Below are 24,013 nucleotides of genomic sequence, written 5' to 3' on the forward strand. Positions count from 1 at the left end.
TAAACCAACTTTTAAAACTTTCATTTCTCCTCCAGTGGACAATAAACAATCCTTGTTTTAAACCACCAACTCACCATCCATATCATTATCTAATTTTCACTTTATTTAACTTTTAATCTATATTCATATATATCTTTTAAAAGAAACACATAAAATTAATATTAATAAAAAAAGTTCATTAAATCTATACTCTCTCCGTCCCATTAAAAGTGTCCATATTTTCTTTTTTATTTGTCCCATTAAAAATGTCAACTTTTAAAATTTATTAGTCAATTTTCAAGTTTACTCTTAAACACACGCAACTAGCATTAATAAATAATATCGATGGACCCAATTTTCAAGGACATTATTGTAATTTGGTAAACAAAAAAGTCATCATTCAAACCAAGACACTTAGTATTAATGGAAGTTGAAACATGAAAAATTAAGAAAAATATACTTGAATCTTAGAAGATAGAATATGAAAAATAATTAGTATGCTAAAGTGGGTCATGTTGTACAGGTTCAAATTGCTTTGGATTCACAAACCATTTCTCTTCTCTCTCTTCCATTTGTCAAGCTCCAATGGTGACATCCAATATATGGGTTTTGTTTGGAATTCAAACCATGGCCACATAAGACCATTGGAGGTGCCTTAGGATTGGTAATTTTACTACTTTACCATTATTTTGCTTTCATTTATCTTTTAAATACTTTACCGTACTATATCGTATCAAACAATTTTAATACCTCTATTATTTCTGTCGATTTTCTGGATCGATATATTCAGTATCGGTATTTAGCTCATTTCTAATTGATAGCGCGTGTTATATAATTGGTATTATCAACTATTGATCACAAAAGAGGATATCTTGTGATCAGACTTTTTAATATACAAATTCAAAAACTGTACACATTTTTAAACGTTTTAGACTGTGTCGAGTTTGCTGTGAGATGATTCATATATATTGATTAAAAGTTATAAAGTTAGTAGTAATTTTATATTCTTGAAGGGCCCAACAAGTCAATATTCATATACCATTAGCTAATTAACCAACTAATCATTTAACATTTTAACCCATACACCTAGTACCCTTTTAAACGTTGAATTTTCAATTGCATTCCTCAAATCTTTACTTTGAAAGTGTATGTAAGTGTTGATTACTTTACTCAAAACTTTAATCAGTATTTAATAAATATGTATTAGTGTGTTTGTTGCATATATCACTTATCTAATACAATAACAAGAACTAATAACATGTTGAGAGTTGAATTTGGCTTGCATGACGTACGCGTGATACCACAAGTGTCCAAAACCGTGTCGCTTATGGATATATTACACAACCACATGACATTTTTTAAAACATTTATTGTTTTCTTGTGGCAAAAGATATACTAGCAAATAGTATTTAAAATTTAGGAGGTTCTCCTTTGTTGGCTTCCCTTTGTTGAAATATTCATAGATTAGAATTAGAACTAATAATATTTCTTAATGTTGATGTTGAGATTGTGACGGCATATGGTCTCAAAACCTTCGAGACTAAGCAAAACTTGAATGGTTTAATGATCAAATTTACCTATTTATCATGCTATTTCACTAAAATCATTTTAACTTTTTTTTTTAAGTCAACCATCTTTCATTATCTGTGTCAATCTTATAAAATTCCTTTTTAATGTTACAAAAATTTATTAATTATTCATCTAAGGAAAAATTCCATACATGCTTCTACAAACTTACTTGTAACATATTATACATGTCCTTAAAAACCCATAAAAATATCAAATTTGCTTATTTCATGAAACAACAATTTTTGTAGAACAAAAAAAACTAGTAAATAAGTTTTTTGTTTATGATTAAGTAACTAATAATTGCGACATAAGCTTATATATTATGCCAACTCAACTACTAGATTTAGGATTAAAAAACATGTTTGAAAATCAAGAACAATGCCTCACTCACCTCATCTTCTAACTGAAGAACACAAACAACCAACAAACACTAACCTTAATTATTTAAAGCAAATCAGCAACATTTGATGGCAACTCTTCAACAGCCACATTATAAAACTTTTGAATATCAAACAGCATTCTCTGATCTTCACCAGTCACAAAATTAATAGCAACACCTTTTCTCCCAAACCGCCCGCTTCGTCCGATACGATGAAGATAATTCTCAGGTTGTTTTGGAAGATCATAGTTGATCACAAGTGACACTTGTTGGACATCAATCCCACGTGCCAAAAGATCAGTTGTGATCAACACGCGTGAAGAGCCCGATCGAAACTCACGCATTATGATGTCACGAGTGTTTTGATCCATGTCCCCGTGTGTGGCCGAGACAGTGTGCTCACGGCTGCGCATCTTGTCGGTTAGCCAGTCGACTTTGCGGCGTGTGTTGACGAATATGACACTCTGAGTGATGGCTAAGGTTTCGTAAAGGTCGCAGAGGGTTTCGAGCTTCCATTCTTCTTTTTCGACGTTGACGTAAAACTGTTTGATGCCTTCTAAGGTGAGTTCGTCGCGCTTAACGAGGATTCGGACGGGTTTGTTCATGAATTTTCTTGTTATTTCTAAGGCTTCTGGAGGCATGGTTGCTGAGAAGACGCCTACTTGAACCTTTGTTGGGAGAAGCTGGAATATGTCATAGATCTGATCCAATGCATACAATAAATAAATTAATCATCATCATCGTACTCAGTATATCCCACCAATAGCAAAGCTATGGTAATTAATATGTTTTTATAAATAAATTAATAATAATCACTGGCCGGACGAGTACAAACATATAATAAACACATGTACCTGATCTTTGAAACCTCTTGAAAGCATTTCATCAGCCTCATCAAGCACAAACATATTAATATAGTCTGGTCGAAGCGATTGCCTCCTTAGCATATCAAACACACGACCAGGAGTGCCAACGACGACATGAACTCCAGCAGAAAGGATCCTTTGGTCCTCGCGGACACTGGTCCCGCCAACACAAGCATGAACCTTGACACCAAGGTAGTCACCAAGGGCCCGCATGACTTTCTCAATTTGTTGTGCAAGTTCACGAGTCGGTGCTAAGACCAAAGCCTGGCATTCGACAATGTTATAATCGAGTTGTTGAAGGATACCCGAGCAAAGGTTGCAGTCTTTCCGGTGCCAGATTGAGCTTGTTGGATCACATCAAGACCCTTGGTGAATGGGACAATTCCCCTTTGTTGAATTGCTGATGGTTTCTCAAATCCTACAACATTTATTATATATTATATATAAATTCTTTCACAAAACTGATTTGAATAAGCAGTATGTATCACACTAGCTATAGCAATGTTGTAGCATGTATACCATATGCATAAATACCCCTCAAGAGGTTTTCTTGCAAGTCCATTGCATCAAAACTATCATAAACTTCATCATAACAAGTAAAGAAATTATCTTGCCCATCTGATGATAGTCTGTATAAAAAAACAAATGAACATTATTAGAATTAGAAATAAGCTAAGAAATAACTATGTAACAACTGGTTGTCAAGATGGTTTTCCAAATTAAATTCACCAGATTTGTAAAAGGTTCAATATATATACTTAATAAATGTGTGTAAGAAAATATGTACGTATATGATGATACATGATAAATATATATATATAGAATGGAAATGAGACTCCTTGTCTCTCTCTCATAACTCGCACAAATAAAACTAATAAACTAGATCCTATTTATACACCTACTAAACTTCTTATCCAAGACAACCCCAACTTCCTCTCCAAGGCAAACCTTTACTAAACCTATTATAATTCAAATACCTAAATTAAAACATAATTAAATAAACCCTCAACTTTATTACTAATTCAAGATTAATCCTTCACATGCATAATAAAATTAATTTAATACAAGAGACAAACCTAATTAGAGAGGATATGATGGCAATGTGTTTACTGTTCAAGCAAACTCCTCGATCGGATCTACTACGTACACCGTGGAGTTGTGTAAAAGAAACAAGGTTAATGGAACTGTTTGTTTGTTTGTTTCATCCAAGATTAACTTCCCATTCAGTCAATTTTACGTTTTTACCCCTACCAGTAATATTCACAAGATTTCTGTTTTTTTTCTTTGTGGCCGGTGATCAGCGAAGCGTTAATAAAACTCTCAAAAGTGATTACTTCTACTATCTGGAAACACCCACGTGTTGCAACGACTTGAACTTTGATTTGTGAAGGACACTAATGCCTCCTTTGGTTACCTCGCTGGAAACCCGAAATGATCCACACCCTCTCTTTCTAGTTGCTTTGAACCGACGCGTTGCGGTGGAAACTTGGTCGGTATTGGTTTAGTTCGTTACGGTACCATAAAAATGTTATGTGGCGAAAGTTGAAAGTTTTGAGTTGGTTTTTATAAATTTGGTGGCAAAAGTTAGTTGTTGACCTATGACAAAAGTTTAAAGTATATCGAGTTGGTTTTTATAAGTTTGATTACCAAAGTATAAAAGATAAAGTAAAGTATAAAACATAAAACAGTTGACAAAGTGTAAAATGAAAAACATTAAAGGAAAAAGTAAGTAGTATGAAGTTCAAATAACTGAACAATGGTGGCAAAAGCTTCAATGCTATGGTGGCAAAAGTCTAAAAGATGAAACTTTCCATGCCTTACAAATTTGACACATGATTATAATCAAATCACGTTCAAACACTTACAATAATAACACATCATTCGAGCAATGAATTCACACATAGAATGAAAAACTAGACCAAAAACTTAACCAGAAATATAATTATAATAATTATACCAAAAGATGAAATAATAAACAAATCCAAGATCATAAGAGTACACAAATATAAGTTCCAAATATCTTGCAACACCAAGTCACTTAACAATAACATTAAACTTAAAACAACCAACCAAAACCGATAGATTTCAAAATCACAGCTTCTAACTTTTCACCTTCACTTAAAACAAAGCCAACGTCCGTTTCTTTAAATCAGATCAGCGACATTGGACGGCAACTCCTCAACCACCACGTTATAAAACTTCTGAATATCAGCAAGCATCCGTTCATCATCAAGCGTCACAAAGTTAATCGCAACACCTTTTCTCCCAAACCGCCCACTTCGTCCAATACGATGAAGGTAATTTTCAGGCTGCGTTGGAAGATCATAGTTGATCACAAGTGACACTTGTTGGACATCAATACCACGTGCCAAAAGATCAGTGGTGATCAACACACGAGAAGAACCTGATCGGAACTCACGCATGATGATGTCACGGGTGTTCTGGTCCATGTCACCGTGCGTAGCAGAGACTGTGTGGTCACGGCTGCGCATCTTGTCGGTTAACCAGTCAACCTTTCGTCGGGTGTTGACAAAAATGACACTTTGTGTGATCGCTAAGGTTTCGTAAAGATCACAAAGGGTTTCAAGTTTCCATTCTTCTTTTTCGACATTGACATAAAACTGTTTGATACCTTCTAGGGTTAATTCATCACGTTTCACGAGGATTCTTACGGGTTTGTTCATGAACTTCCTTGTGATTTCTAGAGCCTCGGGTGGCATGGTTGCTGAGAACACACCAACCTGGACCTTTGATGGTAACAGCTGGAAGATATCATATATCTAAAAGAAAGAAAATTTAGCATCCAAAAAGATTTAAAATGTAATGTATATTAATGAAAGGAAAGAAAATAACCTGATCCTTGAATCCTCTTGAAAGCATTTCATCAGCTTCATCCAGCACAAACATCTTGATGTTATCAGCACGTAGTGACTGCCTTCTAAGCATGTCAAAAACACGTCCAGGTGTACCAACAACAACATGAACCCCAGCTGAGAGGATGCGTTGGTCCTCACGAACACTGGTCCCACCCACACAAGCATGAACCTTGACACCAAGGTAGTCACCAAGGGCCCGCATGACTTTCTCAATTTGTTGTGCAAGCTCACGGGTTGGAGCAAGAACCAAAGCCTGACACTCGACTACATTGTAGTCAAGTTGTTGAAGGATACCAGAGCAAAAAGTTGCAGTCTTTCCGGTTCCTGATTGAGCTTGTTGAATCACATCAAGACCCTTGGTGAATGGAACAATTCCTCTTTGTTGAATTGCTGATGGCTTTTCAAAACCTAGAAAAAACAAAGACACACATGAACATAACACTTTGCAAGAGTTATTGAAAGAGTTGAAGCTTATATGTACTAACCATATGCATAGATGCCTCTTAATAAGTTTTCTTGCAAACCCATAGCATCAAAACTATCATAAACCTCATCATACGATGTGAAAAAATCTTGTCCATCAGTAGAAAGCCTGCAGCATCAATAAAAGTCAACAGCATGAGAAAAAACATGTGTATAAACCGTTTGCACATTGCTTTTTAACAAATAAACAATACCAACATCCGAAGTAATGATATACATGAACACTAAAGACACAAGTGTCAAACTTACAATTCGTTCATTTTGGAATCGAAGTGACGAGTATCAAACTGGGAACCATCGGGAGCTGCGCCTGCCATGACTGCACAAAGCAAAACCAGCAAAAAACAATGAGTTAACAGATTATAAGATGCATCAAAAGATGTCCAATATCACAGATCTACCTTACAACTGACTTACAAAACAAAGATTTACATGAAGGGTGTCATACTAATAAATATAAATTAGTATGCACAACGGAGATAAGCAAATGCATGTGTGTGAAGTATGAGTGAAACATATACATGTATGAATAACATAAGATACAATCATCTATATTCAGTTCATTCTTCCATTCCACAAGCTATAAAAGACCTTTAATAAAAAGACTAAAAAAAGCAGCAGTGAAGCAGAGCATAATCATACCCTGAGCTTATAGAGCCAAGATCCAAATCCTCAGGCATAAACAAAACTTCAAACAATTAAATTCAAAGTACAAAAAGATAAACTTTTTTTTAATTAAGTTTACATGCCTTAGTTATTCTGAAGGTGTTGAGTAGTCCTAACAAAACAAAGTCTTTGTTTATTCGTTAACTTAATAATAATAATAATAACTCATTCATCATCATCATCATCATCAAGTACTATGAATCGAATAATAAACATGTATTCATTCTTTAAAGTTTAAACATCTAGATGAGAAGTCGATTCCAATACAGATTAAAAGTTAGGTTGCTTGAATCAATCAGTAAAAGCAGAACATAGAGATAGAAAGAAACAAACAAAGCAGCATACATCTAAGCTAAATCATCAACACCGATCTATTATATATAAATATAAATATAAATATATGAAGATCGAATATGCATAAATAAATAAATAAAGAGAAAATCAGAGTGATAAAATTAAGGATCTGCTGCACCTGAATCGAAGGTTGGAGGCTTTTTTAGAAAACTCCTCGGAGTGGCCGTGGAGGAGTTGAGACTGATGTTTTGAGATTGAAACACAAACAAATCTTACCCCCTACTACTACTTTTATTAGTGCGACTCTTTTGCCCCTTCTTTCTGATCCTTTTTACCCCTTGTTTCTTTTAGCCAGACGCTTCTTCTATCCATTGGGGTGGACGATTTTGCCACTTCTTCATTCTTTATTGTTATTATTATTTGGTGGACACGCAGAGCTCACTAATTCTTTATTGTTTTCTACGTTTTTCACTTGCATCAATACTTGGTTTATAATTATATTGTTTTCTTTCTTTCTTTTTTTAAATAAACCTATCATGCTTTATGACGTGACAGACTTAATGCATTACATGTTTGAAAACTATCGTACAAAAGTCTCATTTCCAAAGTTAAGTTTTATAGCTAAAGTTGAGAATGTGAAACATTGCCAAGGAGCAACAAATTTATACCATCTTTGATCAATATTAAAATTGGGTAAAAATATAAATTATCCATTTGGAAAGGGCATATAGGTAGATCAATCTAACAATTTACCAAGGCTTTTCATTCATATAAACGAATTCAGAAACTACAATGCAATTGTAATTATGCACTTCTTAAACATGTTATTATCGGTTATGGATTCTCAACAATGGCTGTTGAACCCACTTTGCCAGTACGGCTACACATTCACACAACATGTCTGAGAAATTGGCACAAAAATATTACAATTTCTATTACATTGCCTCATAGCATATTGGTCAGATTCCTAATCCAAAGACATTGTTAAAACAGAATCAACCATTGCTTTTGTAATTTCATTTATAACAAAATGAACAAAGATGGCTTCCAAATTGAGAGATAACATCTACTACACCGCCATAACCAGCAACACAAATAACCTGTAAAACAGACAAAAATAACTGTAATTTTTTACTTTTGTCATGACTTTCTAATTTCAGGTTGATATTTATGGTATTTATTATGCTGCTTCCAAATATAGCTTCCGATTTTCAGCTACATAACTCTTTTTATCAAATTTTTGCAAGCTTTTCAAATCAATTAGTATTTTAAATTCATCAAAAGTTGCTTCTCAAAAAGGTGAAATACAATGTCCTGATTAATAACTGTAGGTCTGTAGTCTCTACATATCTTAAATTATGTGTTTTTGTTTGTGGGCAGTCATTTTGGAAGAGCATAAAGTTAAAATAGTTAAAAATCTTTTCGGAGTTGAATACAAAAAAGGAACTGGAAACGAGGAACATACACCCGATAAATGCAAGGAAACAGAAAATGTTGACCGAGGTACGCATTGTATCTGAGACAGCATAACACCGTTTATGTCATAACGACTCAAAACTGGTTCTGCACCCACAGCTAAAATCTGGAAATGAACGAAACAACATAAGTAAAATAAACAAAGGGAAGATAACTTTCACATAGAGTATATGGCCCACAAACTAAAATAAATAAAAGTAGTTACTTGATTATCATCAAAGCATATATCTTGGATGCAAGCACGTGTCGTGATCCCTGAAATTCTTTCAGAAGCTGAAAGATTCCACACTGATAAATTTCGCCCAGACCCACATGCCTACAAATATATGTTCAGTATTACTTAAAAACTAAAACAGAAACACATGTGAAGGCATGTGGTCACAAAAAACTAGAATATATATAAAGATTGTTGCCTTACCAGCCACTTTTCATTAGCATCAAGAGCAATGCAACTGACATATGAAAAGAACTCTTTAGATTTCTTATCTTTTCCTGGCTCAATAACATTAGTACACTTTCCACTTCTGCAATCTGCAATAAACTAACCAAATCAAGAGTTGGCCGGTCGATAACTAATACCTATAATTCGATTGCAGAAACTATAAAAAATAGCAATCTAATTGTTTAACCAAAGTGTTTTGGGATACGTACCCCAAATTCTGGCTGTTCCATCCTCTGAGCCAGTTATAATCTACAAACAGAGCAGTGGAAAACAAGATTAACTAACTGAATACATTAACTGAAAACAAAATTAAGTGAGAAGAGAAAAAAAACGTATCAGCATATACCTGATTACAAGAATTTCGGGCAACAACAGAATGTAGATAACCAGAATGCCCTTTGAAAGTCAGTTTGATTTTAGATTTCTCCTGAAAACGTATTGCACAACATAGAACTCCATTTATCCAAAAAGGGAAAAAGAAAACTAATCTCTGTATTTGATTATTTAATCACATTCAGGAAATACATACCACATCCCAACAATAGGCACATGAATCACCAGCAGCTGCATATATGGAACCTCCCTATGGTACATGAAAAATCAACTCAAATCTTACATACATGTTTATCTAGTTATAAATGCCGACAAATGTTTTTTTTAAGGAAAAGCTTACAGACCTGAGTATCAACAGCAATAGCATTAGTTTCAGGGATAGGAGAAAGTGCACCCCAAGGACCTCTGAGGAGAAGAAAAAAAACATTACTTAGAACTAAACTAACACACTCATAATTTATCATCGTTTTAAGTTTATGTGACTAACTTATGTTGAGGATTTGCTAAGTCAAGTTGCGGCTTCAAAAGGCCACCTGCAAGAATAATGTGTAGAGTGAATAAAAAGTGTATCAAGATTTTGTCAAAGAACGAATATATCACATTTATTGGACTGTAACTCAAAACTTAATAAAATGATAATGAATAGAATTTCGCGTGACAAACCATTCTGCTTTGCTTCAAACATATCCATCCACTTCCATCCTCGAATCCGACCATCATCACCACAACTAAATAAAAACATAAGTTAACAGATATAAGACGATGTTAATCCAACATAAATTGTTTACAGAACGAGCATGAGAAAGACATTATCTTAATAACAACTAGTTCTAAGTAATTCTACAGCGTTCATCAATTTATCTTTTCCGACCAAGGGAACATATCATCAATCCGGGAATATGGTCCACTTTAGGAAATAATAGTTTGTATTGTTCTCAAAGTAAAATAGTTATACTTTTTCTTACAAACTAGACTCGATTGTTGAATGGATACTATGAAAACTAAACAAGTCTAAACAAACAAGCAAACAAAAAGGAATTGCCGACACATAATAAGTATATAACTAGCAAGCATCATTAGATGTTTACCTCAACAGCAAGGAATCTTCAGCATCGCCATAGAACTTGACATCATAAGTAGGCCCATCGTGTCCATTAATTAAACAATCTGGTTCAGCTACAAATAAACTAAAGAAAACTACCATAAGCAAGCCGCAAATACACACCCTCATTAAGGGGGTGTTTGGAATCACAATTTTAAAATTTGAAAGTGATCATGTGTAAGGACTAATCAAAATCAGATACTCAATCATGATCATAGAACATGAAGCTGTAACAATAATAATAATCACATATTCAACAAACACAATCTAAATGCATCCTCAAAAGGCTTTGTATAATCACTTTCAATTCATAAACTATGCAGTCGATATAGGTGATATTCAGTTATCGGTCCCTTGGTAAAATATTGGCCAGAATATCAGTACCGATTATATCGGCGATATTGATTGATATATCACCGATATTCCCTATAGCAGTGTTTAAATTCTTCATTATCCATTTTTAGTGCTCAATTTTAGTATTTTAAGTCTTAATTAGTTCCTACTTGCCACAATGGTTAGTGTTTTGGCAGTTGCAAAAGGTTAATCTGTTAATAGTAAGAGAATATATTGAATTTTACATGATATTAGAATTAGCGAAATCCCATCGCGATGATCGATATCTCAAATATCAATCCTTGACCGAAATCCGATATTTATCCGCATTCACTACTTAATTCATAAATAAACAATCATAAAATATAAACTACTTACTTTTGAGCCCTAGAACTCCCAACAGCTGGTGACTGTAAGCAAAAGCAAAGAAATGCATATAAAATTGGTTGGCAAGTATAAAAAAATTAGAGAGTAATAGCAGATTGATGTAACTACAACATACGACGGAGGATATTAGAGAGGATAGCGAATACGATGCGATTGAACCGTCGCTAGAGGCGGCGACGAAGTAATTAGGGTTTCGGTCATCAGTAGTAGACGGAGGAGAGAAGACCGTACGGAAGATGGTGAGTGAACTGGATTCCAGGTCATCTAGTATGCTGTCTCTGTAGGCATCTTCATCCCACTGCCTACAGTCTCCCGCCATTTTACTTACGATGCTGCAGCTGGTGGTGGTGGTTAATTGCTGCTGCTTCAGCACTTTAGTGTTGATGTTGGTAATTAATAAATAATATGGTCAATAAGAATATAATATTATTAATTAATGATAATTTAAGTGTAGTTTTTGTTCTTTTAAGGCTATGTGTGGTCGATGGATGAACGCGTTTGAGCCACAGATGCAAAACCACCGACTTCCCTTAAACGCTAGTCCCTTTAGGCGATAATGGCCCGTCCTTCGCACTCCACCGGCATGGGTTAACACCCCAAAACGCCCCTTAGCTTGCAAAAGTGCTGCCACATCGGATGAGTTATGAGGCTATAAGTATGCAGCATGAATTATGAGGCTATCAAATCAAACTACACCTACCATAAGTTAATATCAATTCAAAGTTGATATTAACACATCTAATGCATACATTTTTCTTTTGCATTACATCTACTGTCTTGCATTCTATAAGCATAAACCTCATGCCCAAACTAACTTGACTAACTGTGACAAATTTAAGCAATAGTTGACCCAACGGACCTTAGTTACTCGCCTATATGTGAGGGTTAATGCATAATCCATAATAGCCAAAAATGTGCCAGCCTCCTTGGTGATAAGGGTTAATATGGCATCTAGGAAATGTGGATGTCCCGAAAGCGAAAGAGAAGTGTAGACGTGTCAAAAGGTGTAAGAATAAAATTATAGGTTAGAACATGTATTCATTTTCTGTGTATTGATAGATTGATAAGCATATGGTCTTGTACTTGTATCAAAGAATATAACACATATCAAGGTGTCAATCCAATTTATGTTAAATAAATACATCAACCATAACCCAATCTCTTGACCATAAAATCCAATCCTGATGTCAAACTTGTGTAATCTAAATAAAATTAAATTAAATAGTAAACATGCTTGACATGTAATATTAATATAAACACATTAAAGCTTGTAATTTATTTTTTTTAAAGTTGACATGCTTGCCCATTTAATTTTAAGACAACCTAAACATGATCCATTTGCGAAACGAATTAAACATGTCAGCTCAAAATATGATTAGATTTTATGTCTTGTTTTAAACAGTCTCATACTGTCATGAACTGCAACCCACAAAACATATTTGCAGATTTTTTGGTTAGTTTTTTAAGTTATTCAAAAAACAGCTGCAAAGACACTCATTCGCTATTTATACGAAAGATGTCTCAAAGTTTAAAGCAGTTGACATCTAAAGAAATTGTGAGCAAACTTGGATTATATATAAACCTACCACCTCCAAATATGTAATAGGCTAACTAACGGAAAAAAAAAAAACATCAACAAATTTTATAATCAAATAATGTCCTTGCGCTATGCCACCCTCACAACCTCACCACGAGAACCTGCCAAAACAAGTTAAAACAACCAGTTAGTACTATAAGAGATGTTCATCACAACCCAAACAAAACTTAAGAAAAGTCAGCCGAAAACCAAACCAATCTAAACTGGTTTGATTTGATTCTAAACCAGATTGTAGACCAAACTCAAACTGACCCAAGGAAATTGCAGTCTAGTTTGGTGTTCGGTTTTGTAGGTTCAGATCATTTTTTAGGACAAGGAATGAGGAATATTACATCTTTCATAAATCTCTTTCGCCAAATGCAGGAAGGCTTCAGTTTCTTCAGCCATTCTAGATACCCTTTCGGCTTCTTTGACAGCTTCTGCTGCAACAAACGACTTGTTTTCTGCTTCAGCAACACTATAGGCGGCATCCTCTGCTGCTTTTTCTAATGTTACACCAAGATGACTACGAAAGGTGCCAGAAAGTCTGGGCTGGGTCTCTTTGGGCTTTGGAACAGGGCCCTTGCTTCCATTTACTACCCCCCTTTTAAGTCGATAGCAGTTTTGGACCTAAACACTCATAAACTGTTCCTTGTCAAATACTATAACATATAATATGCTAAATAAATACTTTGCAACTATAAGATGGAAACAAAAATAAAACGCATTCACCTTTTCAAGCTTATCTTGTAAAACAAGCCTTCTTAACCTCCCACTTAATAGCTTCCTGAAATTTGAGGTCACTTCTTGTGTTTTCTGCATACGATCCCGTTTACATTTGCATATCAGCATAAGTTTGAAGAATCATACTTTGGGCATATTAACGATTAATTACCTCAATGAAACTAACAATTGCACTGGTATCTGACCCATTTGGATCCTTCAAGGTTGACAGTGCTTCATAAATCATTGCATCATACCTGAATAATGAAACACGTTTGTTAGGTCAAATTTTAGGCATATGCATCATTAGTTCATTACTTATATTATAACTGGACACTAGCAGAAAACAGGTAATTACTTTGAAGCAGCCTTGCCATCTAGCAAACATTTGGAGGCATCATCCAAATGCACATCTGCAGATACTGGTTCAACAACAGCCAAAGCCGAGGGACCAGGAGTCTGGGTCATGGGTGATGGAGTAGCAGCAGCAGCAGCAGGTGAATCAGTGTTAGTTTTTGGTTTCGGTGTTCTTGATTTTTCCCTTGGACCTTGTCCGTTCGCACTCACACTCATATTCCGCCATTTATCCTACAAAAAGGTTAACAGGAGATTATATAAAAAAATGCACAAGTAATAGCCCCAAAAATCTTCAATGCAGTGGTAACAAACTAATAATGAATGGTGATTCAAGATTAACACCAACATATAATAAGTATTTAAAACCACATATTCCTCAAATTTCATAGCACTTGACATGAGAATAACACCACATACAAATTATCAATTGCAGACATCAAGCAACATTAAGCCCTATGCAGTCAATATCTTGGTGGTATCTCGGTTATCGGTCCTCATGTGAAATATCGGTCGGAATATCAATACCAATAATATAGGCGATATTGACCGATATCAATGTTTTAAGTATTAATTATCAACTTTTAGTTTAATGTTAGTATTTTGAGTCTTAATACTTGCTGCTACAATTGTTACGTGCAAAAGGATAGGATAATTTGTTAATAGTAGGAGAGCATGTATAGTGAATTGTTAGTTTTAAAAGTGCTATATATATATAAATTTTGCATGATATTGAAATTACTGAACGGATATCTCGAATATCGGTATATTTTTACGCATTAACTAGCTTAATCCAAACAGATACATTACAGAGAGAGTAAGGTATAAGCATACCTTGAGATCGATATTGGAACGAGAATAGAGGTATGGATTGAACTCAGGATCTCTTTGGATGTTCTTCCACTTGCCGGCCCCGTGCTTTGCGATGCCGGCGCGTAGAGCTTCCTCCTCCTCCGCCGTCCACTTCTGCTTCGGATTACCCATCCTCAATTCAATTGCTCTGCTTTTCAAGGTCACTCTGGTATGGTATCTCTAAACCCTAATTGATATTCTTATTTACGACTATGACACCAAAACAAAAACACTAACTTGGACATTAAGGCCAAAACCGGTATTAAGTTTTTCCTTTTTTTCTTTAATCTCCTAACTCAATTTAATTTATCTTTCCCATTACACGGGTGATTAAAAAATAATACAATGTCAATCATTTTTTTATATATTCGATACAAATTATTTATGAAATCAAACATGAAGTATATGTCATAACATATAAAACAATTATGATATATACTTAAAGCAAAACATGTTTTCCACATGACTTTCAAATATATCATCTGAGCTAATTATAAATTGCTAGTCATAACTTAATTAAGGTAATTAATAAATATTAAATAGTAATAAATGCATTAGCTGTATTTGATATATAAATTTATTAAATTGAATGAATAGTAATTAATAAATTAGTTAATTGGATGGAATATGTATAAATGGAAATTGATTAGTTGGCATACCATGTGAAAAACATGTTTTGCTTTAATAGATTAGTTAGATTTATTTATCTCTTCTATAATAATTTGATAAATTCTTGTAAAATTATGCGAGTATGTGGCGTTTACTAGTTCAATACTTGAACCAAACGGATTTTATCTCACCGTATTGTTGTGCCTTCGGGCGAATGTTTACGGGCGTTAGCCTTTGCTGAGGGTTTTCCCAATCAGAAAGCGGATGTATTCCTGATATAGTGAATTTAATCAGTACCACATTTGAAGAATTAGTTGATCGTTTGAAAAATAATCTCTCTCATGTGCATACCCTATTTATCTCTAAATTTCTGTAACACGTAAATTAAGATGTTGAATTATTGGGGAGACAGTATAACCAATATACTTGTTAAATAAGATATTTGTAGATTTAAAAGGTCGTATAAGTTGGATGTATGATGTTTGTTGTAACTTGTATGGTTGAGTTTTTCAACAGTTAGTAGATGAATGATAGGAACAGGATTAGTGCCTAACTAGTAAACAATTCGGAAGGTAGAAGCAGTAGCATTTGACGACTGCATTAATATTATATGGTGGGAGAGTAATTTCGAGTAGAATCATAAAGAGTTGGGAATGATAATTTTCGAGTAGAATTATAAAGAGTTGGGAATGATAATGAGTGATTATCAACATATAACACAATGTTAGTCTCAGAAACTGAAATTGTAAAAACTGAAAACCACTATGTGTCGTAGGTAAAAAGATGTGTAGGTACAAAAAACGCTATTATAGATATATTACGTGAACGATAAATTATTTGTTATTCTTTTGTTTTATTTATTTATTTTTTTTTTGAAAGCGCTATAAAAGAATGATTACCATCTTTGAGTTGACATGAAAAATGTATGTGCATAAGCCAAGCTTGGGAAAATGCTTATTGGGTCTTCGATTAACATAAGATATCTCATAGTTGGTTTTAGTTTAGTTTTTTTTTTCAATTAATATATCTACGCTATAGGTTTATTGTTAAAGCATGTTCGCCTTAGTATGTGACAGGTAAAAATAACAATGCACCAATAAGTTTAGATGCATGTTATCTATAGTTTTAGTAATTGTCAAACCTTCTGAAAATTATTTGTTCTTTCATATTCATTCTGTCATTCATTTCTTTTTTTTATCCTATACAAGAAATTGTAATGGGTTAAATGGATTTTGATGAAATTGCTCACGGTTTAAGTGGTTAACTAAGAGGACCTCATGTAAACCATGGGAAAACATGCACCTAAAAAGGAATGTGGATTGGTACAAGTCATTTTCTTAGCTCCTCTTTTTCTTCATATCATGCTAGTTGTCTGATAATGACTTTTATGCATATTGAACGTTGAGTTTTCTCAGACGCGATGTTTTTGCTAGAAAACACACTTTGAAAATGCTAATATGTGCTAGAAGAGTAAAAGAGGGTTTAGGCGGGTGGATCACTGGATGTGCGTGCTTTATCACACTTCTTTTTATAGTTAATACTTTAATAGCACTAGTTTACAAGTGTATTATTTTTGTCGTGAACATAAAGAAAATGATAGTTATGCATGAGAATGAGCTTGAAATATAAGTATGAAATTTATTTGTGCTAGCTTAGATTCCTAAACTTGTTATATATAAATATATATTTTAAATAAATAGTGTAAGTGTTAGTTATTGATAATAGATAATAGGGGGCAATTTCATACATATACAAGCCAATGTTTTATCCGGTCGTATGAGCTAGTGTTCATCAATATCATACAAACAGTATGATATGTTAACTGAAGAGTGATATGACTCGTATAATTATTTTTATCATGTGGATACAGCCCGTATGATAATGTTAATTGATGGCCTATTAAAATTAGAAAGATGGTTATAATAAGTCATGCTCTTAATTAACAATAGATTAAAATGTTAAGTATAAGAATATAATGAAGTAGATATATCAATTAAATAATATAAAATTTTACTAGGTCACACTCACCTCTAGTTTTGCTCAAGTGATGCAACTAATCACTACTAAAAAATTTAAAGAACTGATAACTTTAGATTAACTCAAAATGAGTTGAATGTGTAAAAGAAAGATTTTGATGATCTAATAGTCACAATCTAAGGTAATTCGTCAAATCATAATAGTTCTTTCTAAAACATATATTAGATACTTCAAAAGAAAAAACACTACCACCAATCAATGTTGATCATGTGTATTCTTCCACATTCGCATGCGTATGAAGTGATAATGCAAACAGTATATAATATATATAACACACACATTAAAGTTAAAATCCATTAACCATTATTCTTTCCGAAAGTCTTATCATACTCCTTATCACATATCACATACTCAATTACCATTAGAGAAAAAAAAACAAATAAAAATAAAATGACCCTTAATGGTGAATTACCTTCCTACCCTTCCCACCCTTTTTACCCTTGCCACCCTTCACACGTTCGAATTTTTGAACCCTACTTTTTTGGGGTAAAACTGGAATACTTTGTTCATGCTTGAAGAAGTTATCAGGATCAAACTCAGTCTTGATCTTTACCAACCTAGCAAAGTTATCTTTGAAGTACCTTGTACCCCAAGAACTTGCGGTTTCATAACTTTTAGTGTCATCACCATCTTTATCATTCATTCCAAGATCAAGATCTCTATAATTCACATAAGTTTGTCTTGGAGACACCGAAACATATTGACCCATGTAGTCATAAAGCTTCCTAATCCAATCAACATGCTTGTTCATTGCTTCTTTCTCAGGGTTCATCCAGCTGCTCACATACTGAATCTTGAAAAGTATCCCATTTCTATGAGGAAATGGTGTTGATGATTCTGGGATCCTGCTCATCATTCCTCCATATGGGTTCCAGATCATCAATGGGCTTTCTTCTTCCAAGAATCTTTGCCAGATTCCTTCTAACCCTTGTTCAGGAATAGGGTTTGTTACAAAATCTGATTTTGCTTTGAAATAGTTCAAGAAAGCTGGTTTTCCCGCGAGAAGGACGGCGGTCGGGACGGTTCGTGGGTAGCCGGCGATGAACAAGACAGATTCCAACCAGCTCATTTCAAAGCATTCATCTTTTGTTAGACCCAATTCAGGGAAACTTTCTTTCATGATTGCTTGAAGTGTGTTTACATCTCCAAGAAATAAAGCATTGTATGTTGTAGTAATGGTTTTTTGAGTTGTGTTTGGTATGTTTGAGTTTTGGATCAAAACCCTAATGTAAAGATTCTCATCAAGTTTGTCAGCAACTTGTTGCCACTTGTAAAGAATCTTGGTGGCACCTTGTTCCAATGTTCTTGGAACGTTGAAAGCCGTGACAGTTTCAGGGACAGGTACGAGTTTTAGTTTCCAAGAAACTATAACACCGAAACTGCCTCCACCACCGCCACGGATAGCCCAAAACACATCCTCACCCATGGCTTTCCTATCCAATATCCGGCCATTTGCATCGATAATCTTAGCATCGAGTGCATTGTCGGCTCCAAGCCCATATTTCCTCATCATGGAGCCGTAGGCGCCACCCGTGATGTGCCCGCCAACGCCTAGGCTCGTGCATAGCCCGGCTGGAACCCCATGAGTCTTACTTTTCTCGGCAACTCGATAGTAAAGTTCACCTATGGTTGCACCGGCTTGAACCCAAACCGAACCATCTTCAACGTCAACATCAATGCCACGTAGTTTGGCTAAGTCGATAACGACATATGGAGGGTCCATGATGGATGTATAAGACATCCCTTCATAATCATGTCCTCCACTTCTAACCCGTAGTTGAATCCCGAGCTTTTTTGCACACACAACGGCGGTTTGGATGTGGTTTTCGTTTAAGGGGGTGAATATAAGCTCGGGCTTGGCAGCATAAGACGCGATGCATCGAAGATTTTGGGCGGTTGAATTCAAAAGGGGTGTGAAAGAAGTGTTTTGTGGGGTGAAAAAGATGTTGGATAGTTGTGTTAAAGAGGTTGTATTAGCTGAAAGACATTGATGGAAGCTATCTTGAATTGGGTTTGAATAACACAAGGGGGAAAGTGATACTAGTAAGAGTAGAAGCACAATGAATCTTGGATAATAAGACATTTTTAAAGATTTGAGTTTGTGAAGATTTAAGAAAGAGAGGGGTCACATTTATATGATAATGGGGTTGATCTTTGCTGACCAAGCACATGAGCTATTGCAAATGTCATAATCTAGAGTTTTGACACATTTTGGTGTGGTTGGAATTTAATTTTGTTTGGGAGAATTAAATAATGGGGTCATAGAGTACATATTTTTAGTTGAAACACATTTTGGTGTGGTTGGAATTTAATTTTGTTTGGGAGAATTAAATAATGGGGTCATAGAGTACATATTTTTAGTTGAAACATTCAAGATTTGTGGTCATATTTGACACCCCAAAACTTAACGTTTTTCCAAGAAAGTACCCAACTCTTAATTTTGGGCAAATGTTGGTGGGGTATTGCTTAGTTTCCATTGATATTAAAATGTTGTTTTATCGTTAAAGAGGATAAAATTTTATAAACACGGTACTTCAAATAGATTTAAGTGCTTTTATCATACTATTAAGCGTGTTTAATTATAATTTTCTTTAAGATGTTCATGATACATTTTTTTAACATTAAGATTAAAGTTTTCCAAATTAAAGAAAACAATTATGTAACCGAATTGTACCTTCTTTATTTGACCATTGCTCAACAATAGGTACTAAATTATACAATGCACTCTATAAGCATATATATTAATAAGTTGGTATAACATATACGGATTTGCAGTGATTTTTTTTGTAAATTTAGAGATACAAAAGTTGTCCCTATTTATTATTTAATATTTTTTGAATTGGTTGTGATTAGAGGAGATATAAAACTATAATGATAAATGTATAAAAAATATTATTTAATTAAACATAAAAGATAAATGTAATGTTTTTTAATGTAATCATATAAATGAATGATGATGATGGATAGGTTGAAAATGCTCTAAACACCCCCAAGTGGCTCAGCTTGACAAAAAGAGAGGTAGTTTGGTACGATTAGCCGATCAAGGTTGTTTGGAGGAAGTGATGGTGCTTCGGGGCCGAAACATCTTAACAAAACTCGGAACCACTAGTAAAAAAACAAATATGTAAAAAGTGTATAATGATGTACGATTCATATATGTGACCACATGCCACGTCATTACGACTTTTTAGATCATTTTCATGAGTACAAATACATCGCCTATATCATGTACTCTCACGTACCAACGTAGATGTTTATTTTCATGTCAGACTTTGATCGTAAAAAGAAATCTGTCTTGGTAACAAGGATGGCTAATGTTCCTTTGTACAAGATTGACAAAAGAATCACAACCAATTGTTAACATAATTCAAAGCTGAAGAAGTACTTATAATCATATATAAATTTGACAGAGATTATAATGTTACTTTGTGCCTAACGAAACGATTAATGCTAAACAACGATAATTAGAGTAACTTCTATATCATGATATGTGTATCGTAATTTGAATATAAAAAAATATTAGAATATCTATTATATGGTTTTATCATCAAACATCAAATCTAATTTTCAACGTGCAAGTTTTCTAATTATTTTCTTGAATATTGTTATATGTTGACATAACTAACATGAAATCATGTGACGAGTTTTCTAATTGTGTTGTGTCATTTTTGTTAGGTTTTCCTTGTTTTGGTTAATATATTGACTTTTCGGGAGAAAAAAAAAACTAACATGAAATAGTTTTTTTTTCTTTCTTTTATGTGTATAAAGTATTTTTTTTTCTCTTAGATTATAACCAATAATAACCATAAACGCAAACATTAATTATAAGCATGCCATTTATTAATGTCGTTTTATAATATCTATCTAACTGGGTCCGCTTATATTGTTTTTTTTAGTATTTAGACGTGCTAATGAAAATTACATTATTACTTTTAATCAAATTAATTATTCAAATATTTGTATTTTTTACTTCACTACCATATATAGTGGGTGCCACTAAGATGTACATTCTAATCCAAATCAATTTTATTTTCTAGATAACTTATCACAAATCTTACCTAGTTGATACACGAGATCAACTTTTTGAAAAGATGGAATTTCATACTAGTGGAGATGAATCCCATAAAGTGTTAACAATAGGTGCAACATTAATAACCTACAATGTTTGTTTTATGGGTTTTCCGATTGATTATAGAGATATTGACGGAGAACCAATAAATAATAAGTTTAGTTACATATATGTTTTTTTATTAGAATAAACTAATGCAAGCAAAAAGTAAAGTGTTTACTTAGCGACCTATCATTCTAGCGTCATTTTTAAACCAAATATGTCGCATTATACTTTAGTAAAAGAGTCATATTACTAGATTATAATGGTGAGAACTGATCAAAAACAAATTACAAGCATTTTCAACTTGATAAAATGTGAGAATGTTTGATCGTTATCAACGTGTCCGAAATGTTGTTAACTATTGTATGTTCATTAAAAATAGGTGATATGTATGTGTGATTATCCGTAATGTACAATAGTTATCGTACCCTTCGACAATATATCACATAGAATAATAATAATAATAATAATAATAATAATAATAATAATAATTAAGTTTACTTTTGTTATTCATTATATTGAATAAACATGTGTCTTTTGATCACTTTATGCATAGTTTCCCAAAAGTCAACTGACTCAACTTGCCTATTTCAAACAAAACTAGTTTCCTCGAAGATATTTTCGTTCGATGTTAATTAATCGAGGATGTAATACATATTCTTTTAATTAACGTTTTTTTTTTGAAGCGTTTACTTTCTTTTTGATGAAACCACCATCATCGGAGGGATCTTTGCAACAAAGATTGTTACGTGTTTTTTCCTTCAAAAGTTCAAAGGTTTACTTTGAAACCTTATATTGAGTTTTGACTTCCTCAATTGGCAATTATTGCTGTTTATTTTTTATTTTTTTTTCATACAACATTCAAACAAAACGGATTTAGTTAAAGACTTACATAATCTATTAAGTTAAACGACGAATGCATGCTTTAAGCTCATCCCCACATACTTTAGTAACCAACTTGTTACCGACCTTAGACCTTTGATTTTGTTTACATGGATAAACTTAAAACAAGAAAAGTGAAGGATACAATAACATAGTATATGTAGTCACGGGTGAAATAGATAAAATTTGATAAGATATATGTCATATAAAATGATTTATAGGAGGATTAGAGACAAAATAGTCCTGTTTTTTAATTTCAAGGTGAAAAGAAATGAAATTATCAAACTTAACTACTCATATATTGTATACCACCTATAAATCTATAATGTTAAAATTTACAACCCATGTATTATCCTACGTCAGTTGGTGAACATAATGAAATTTTCTTTATAAGAAGCTAGATACCGACACCGCCCCTACTAAAATGCGTTTTCTCTGAGCGAGCAACTCTTCGGGTGAAAACAAACCATGGGCCGACGTAGACGTGCACAAAAAAACCGGTTCCGGAACCTAACTGGTGGAATCGAACCGGAACCGGTTCCAGTTCCTACCCGGTTGGCCCAATACCCGGTTTGGGTATTTTTGTACCCGAAAATCGTACCCGGTTCTCCTATTTGTATGTCCCTATCGGTTCCAACCCGGTTCCTACCTGGTTCTTAATTGTAACCGGTTCGGTTCCTACCCGAAAAAACCGGTTCCGGCGGGTTTTTTTTGAAAAGTCAAACACAGGTCAGACTAGCCGTTGAAACCGGTTCCAACGGTAATATAGCCGTTGGAACCGGTTTTTGAGACACCAAAAAGCCGTTGTAACCGGTTCCAACGGTAATATAGCCGTTGGAACCGGTTTTTGAGAGAGAATAGAGCCGTTGTAGCCGGTTCCAACGGTAATATAGCCGTTGGAACCGGTTTTTGAGAGAGAATAGAGCCGTTGTAACCGGTTTATTACCGTTGGAACCGGTTTTTGATGCCCGAAGCCTATATATAACTTGTTTTCCACCACTTGTTTCACCACCAAACTCAAAAACAAACTAAAATACTACTCCTTTAGCAAACCCGTTCCGTTACCCGACCATCCAACTAAATATTATTATGGCACCCATCAATAAAACTAACAAGAAGGCTAAGAAGAGTGTTTTTGTTGCCCCCGTTCCTGCTACGGAGGACCCAAGGGTTGTTACGGTAGTCAACCATAACCGCAACGAAGACATATGGAAGAATTGGGATTTGATTGTGGATGACGAAGGTTATCAAAAGGCTCGTTGCAAACGATGTGGTTCACTATTAAAGCACGATTCCAACTCTACTTTGAGAAAGCACATCGAGAAGCCATATTGCAAGGCGTTGAAAGGGATTGGCGCGACCGATCAAATTGACTTGGGTAAAGATGGTACACTATTTCGTTACAACACGACTCAAGTTCAAGATAGAATGGCAAAGTTCGTTATTCAACGAGGTTTGCCGTTTAACCACTTTGATGACCCGGATTTGACGTCGTTGATTCGAGAAACTCTACAACCGCGATACACACATGTAAGTCGTACTACCTTAAGACGTCATTGTATCAGGTTGTGGGAGTGTGCTAAAAAAGAGTTAATCGAGTCTTTTCATTCTTTAGAAGCCATGGTTAGTTTAACTACCGATGTTTGGTCGGCACCACACGGGTTGCCCGAATCATACGTATGTG

At 34.2% G+C, this 24,013-nt stretch overlaps 2 protein-coding genes and 2 pseudogenes across 2 annotated transcripts; all 4 read right to left on the reverse strand.

Annotated features, from left to right (window-relative positions):
- Positions 1–1,857: 1,857 nt before the first annotated feature.
- On the reverse strand, positions 1,858–3,430 carry LOC143566811 (eukaryotic initiation factor 4A-8-like; annotated as a pseudogene).
- A 1,365-nt stretch (positions 3,431–4,795) lies between these two features.
- On the reverse strand, positions 4,796–11,516 carry LOC143566818 (eukaryotic initiation factor 4A-15-like). Its single transcript, XM_077053410.1, has 17 exons — positions 11,301–11,516; positions 11,177–11,208; positions 10,452–10,550; positions 10,027–10,091; positions 9,851–9,896; positions 9,708–9,768; positions 9,560–9,613; positions 9,377–9,457; positions 9,240–9,279; positions 9,007–9,119; positions 8,794–8,904; positions 8,578–8,694; positions 8,138–8,212; positions 6,402–6,541; positions 6,155–6,261; positions 5,647–6,077; positions 4,796–5,573 (listed from the first exon to the last, which is right to left on the reverse strand). Exons 1-17 carry the CDS (start codon positions 11,502–11,504, stop codon positions 4,938–4,940), a joined length of 2,412 nt encoding a protein of 803 aa, XP_076909525.1. The 5' UTR covers positions 11,505–11,516; the 3' UTR covers positions 4,796–4,937.
- A 1,098-nt stretch (positions 11,517–12,614) lies between these two features.
- On the reverse strand, positions 12,615–14,852 carry LOC143567985 (telomere repeat-binding factor 4-like). Its single transcript, XM_077054254.1, has 6 exons — positions 14,673–14,852; positions 13,843–14,072; positions 13,657–13,741; positions 13,494–13,577; positions 13,115–13,391; positions 12,615–12,883 (listed from the first exon to the last, which is right to left on the reverse strand). Exons 1-6 carry the CDS (start codon positions 14,820–14,822, stop codon positions 12,852–12,854), a joined length of 858 nt encoding a protein of 285 aa, XP_076910369.1. The 5' UTR covers positions 14,823–14,852; the 3' UTR covers positions 12,615–12,851.
- Positions 14,853–17,515: 2,663 nt separating this feature from the next.
- LOC143569607 (monolignol oxidoreductase AtBBE-like 13 pseudogene) lies at positions 17,516–19,551 on the reverse strand (annotated as a pseudogene).
- Positions 19,552–24,013: the final 4,462 nt, after the last annotated feature.

The sequence above is a fragment of the Bidens hawaiensis genome, unplaced genomic scaffold, assembly GCF_021521415.1.
Source record: "Bidens hawaiensis isolate Kalapana, Puna unplaced genomic scaffold, B.hawaiensis_p1.1 tig00001236_1, whole genome shotgun sequence".
In the NCBI taxonomy this organism is placed as follows: Eukaryota; Viridiplantae; Streptophyta; class Magnoliopsida; order Asterales; family Asteraceae; genus Bidens; species Bidens hawaiensis.

What these genes read in the sequence shown, in the direction of transcription:
- LOC143566818 (XM_077053410.1), bottom strand. Translation starts at nt 11,504, where the DNA reads ATGGCGGGAGACTGTAGGCAGTGGGATGAAGATGCCTACAGAGACAGC. An exon ending in CCCGAAATTCTTGTAATCAG is followed by an intron (nt 9,280 to 9,376) that starts GTATATGCTGAT and finishes CTCTGTTTGTAG; the next exon opens with ATTATAACTGGCTCAGAGGA. An exon ending in ATGCTAATGAAAAGTGGCTG is followed by an intron (nt 8,905 to 9,006) that starts GTAAGGCAACAA and finishes ATATATTTGTAG; the next exon opens with GCATGTGGGTCTGGGCGAAA.
- LOC143567985 (XM_077054254.1), bottom strand. Translation starts at nt 14,822, where the DNA reads ATGGGTAATCCGAAGCAGAAGTGGACGGCGGAGGAGGAGGAAGCTCTA. An exon ending in GTTCCAATATCGATCTCAAG is followed by an intron (nt 14,073 to 14,672) that starts GTATGCTTATAC and finishes ACCTTTTTGTAG; the next exon opens with GATAAATGGCGGAATATGAG. An exon ending in CAATTGTTAGTTTCATTGAG is followed by an intron (nt 13,578 to 13,656) that starts GTAATTAATCGT and finishes GATCGTATGCAG; the next exon opens with AAAACACAAGAAGTGACCTC.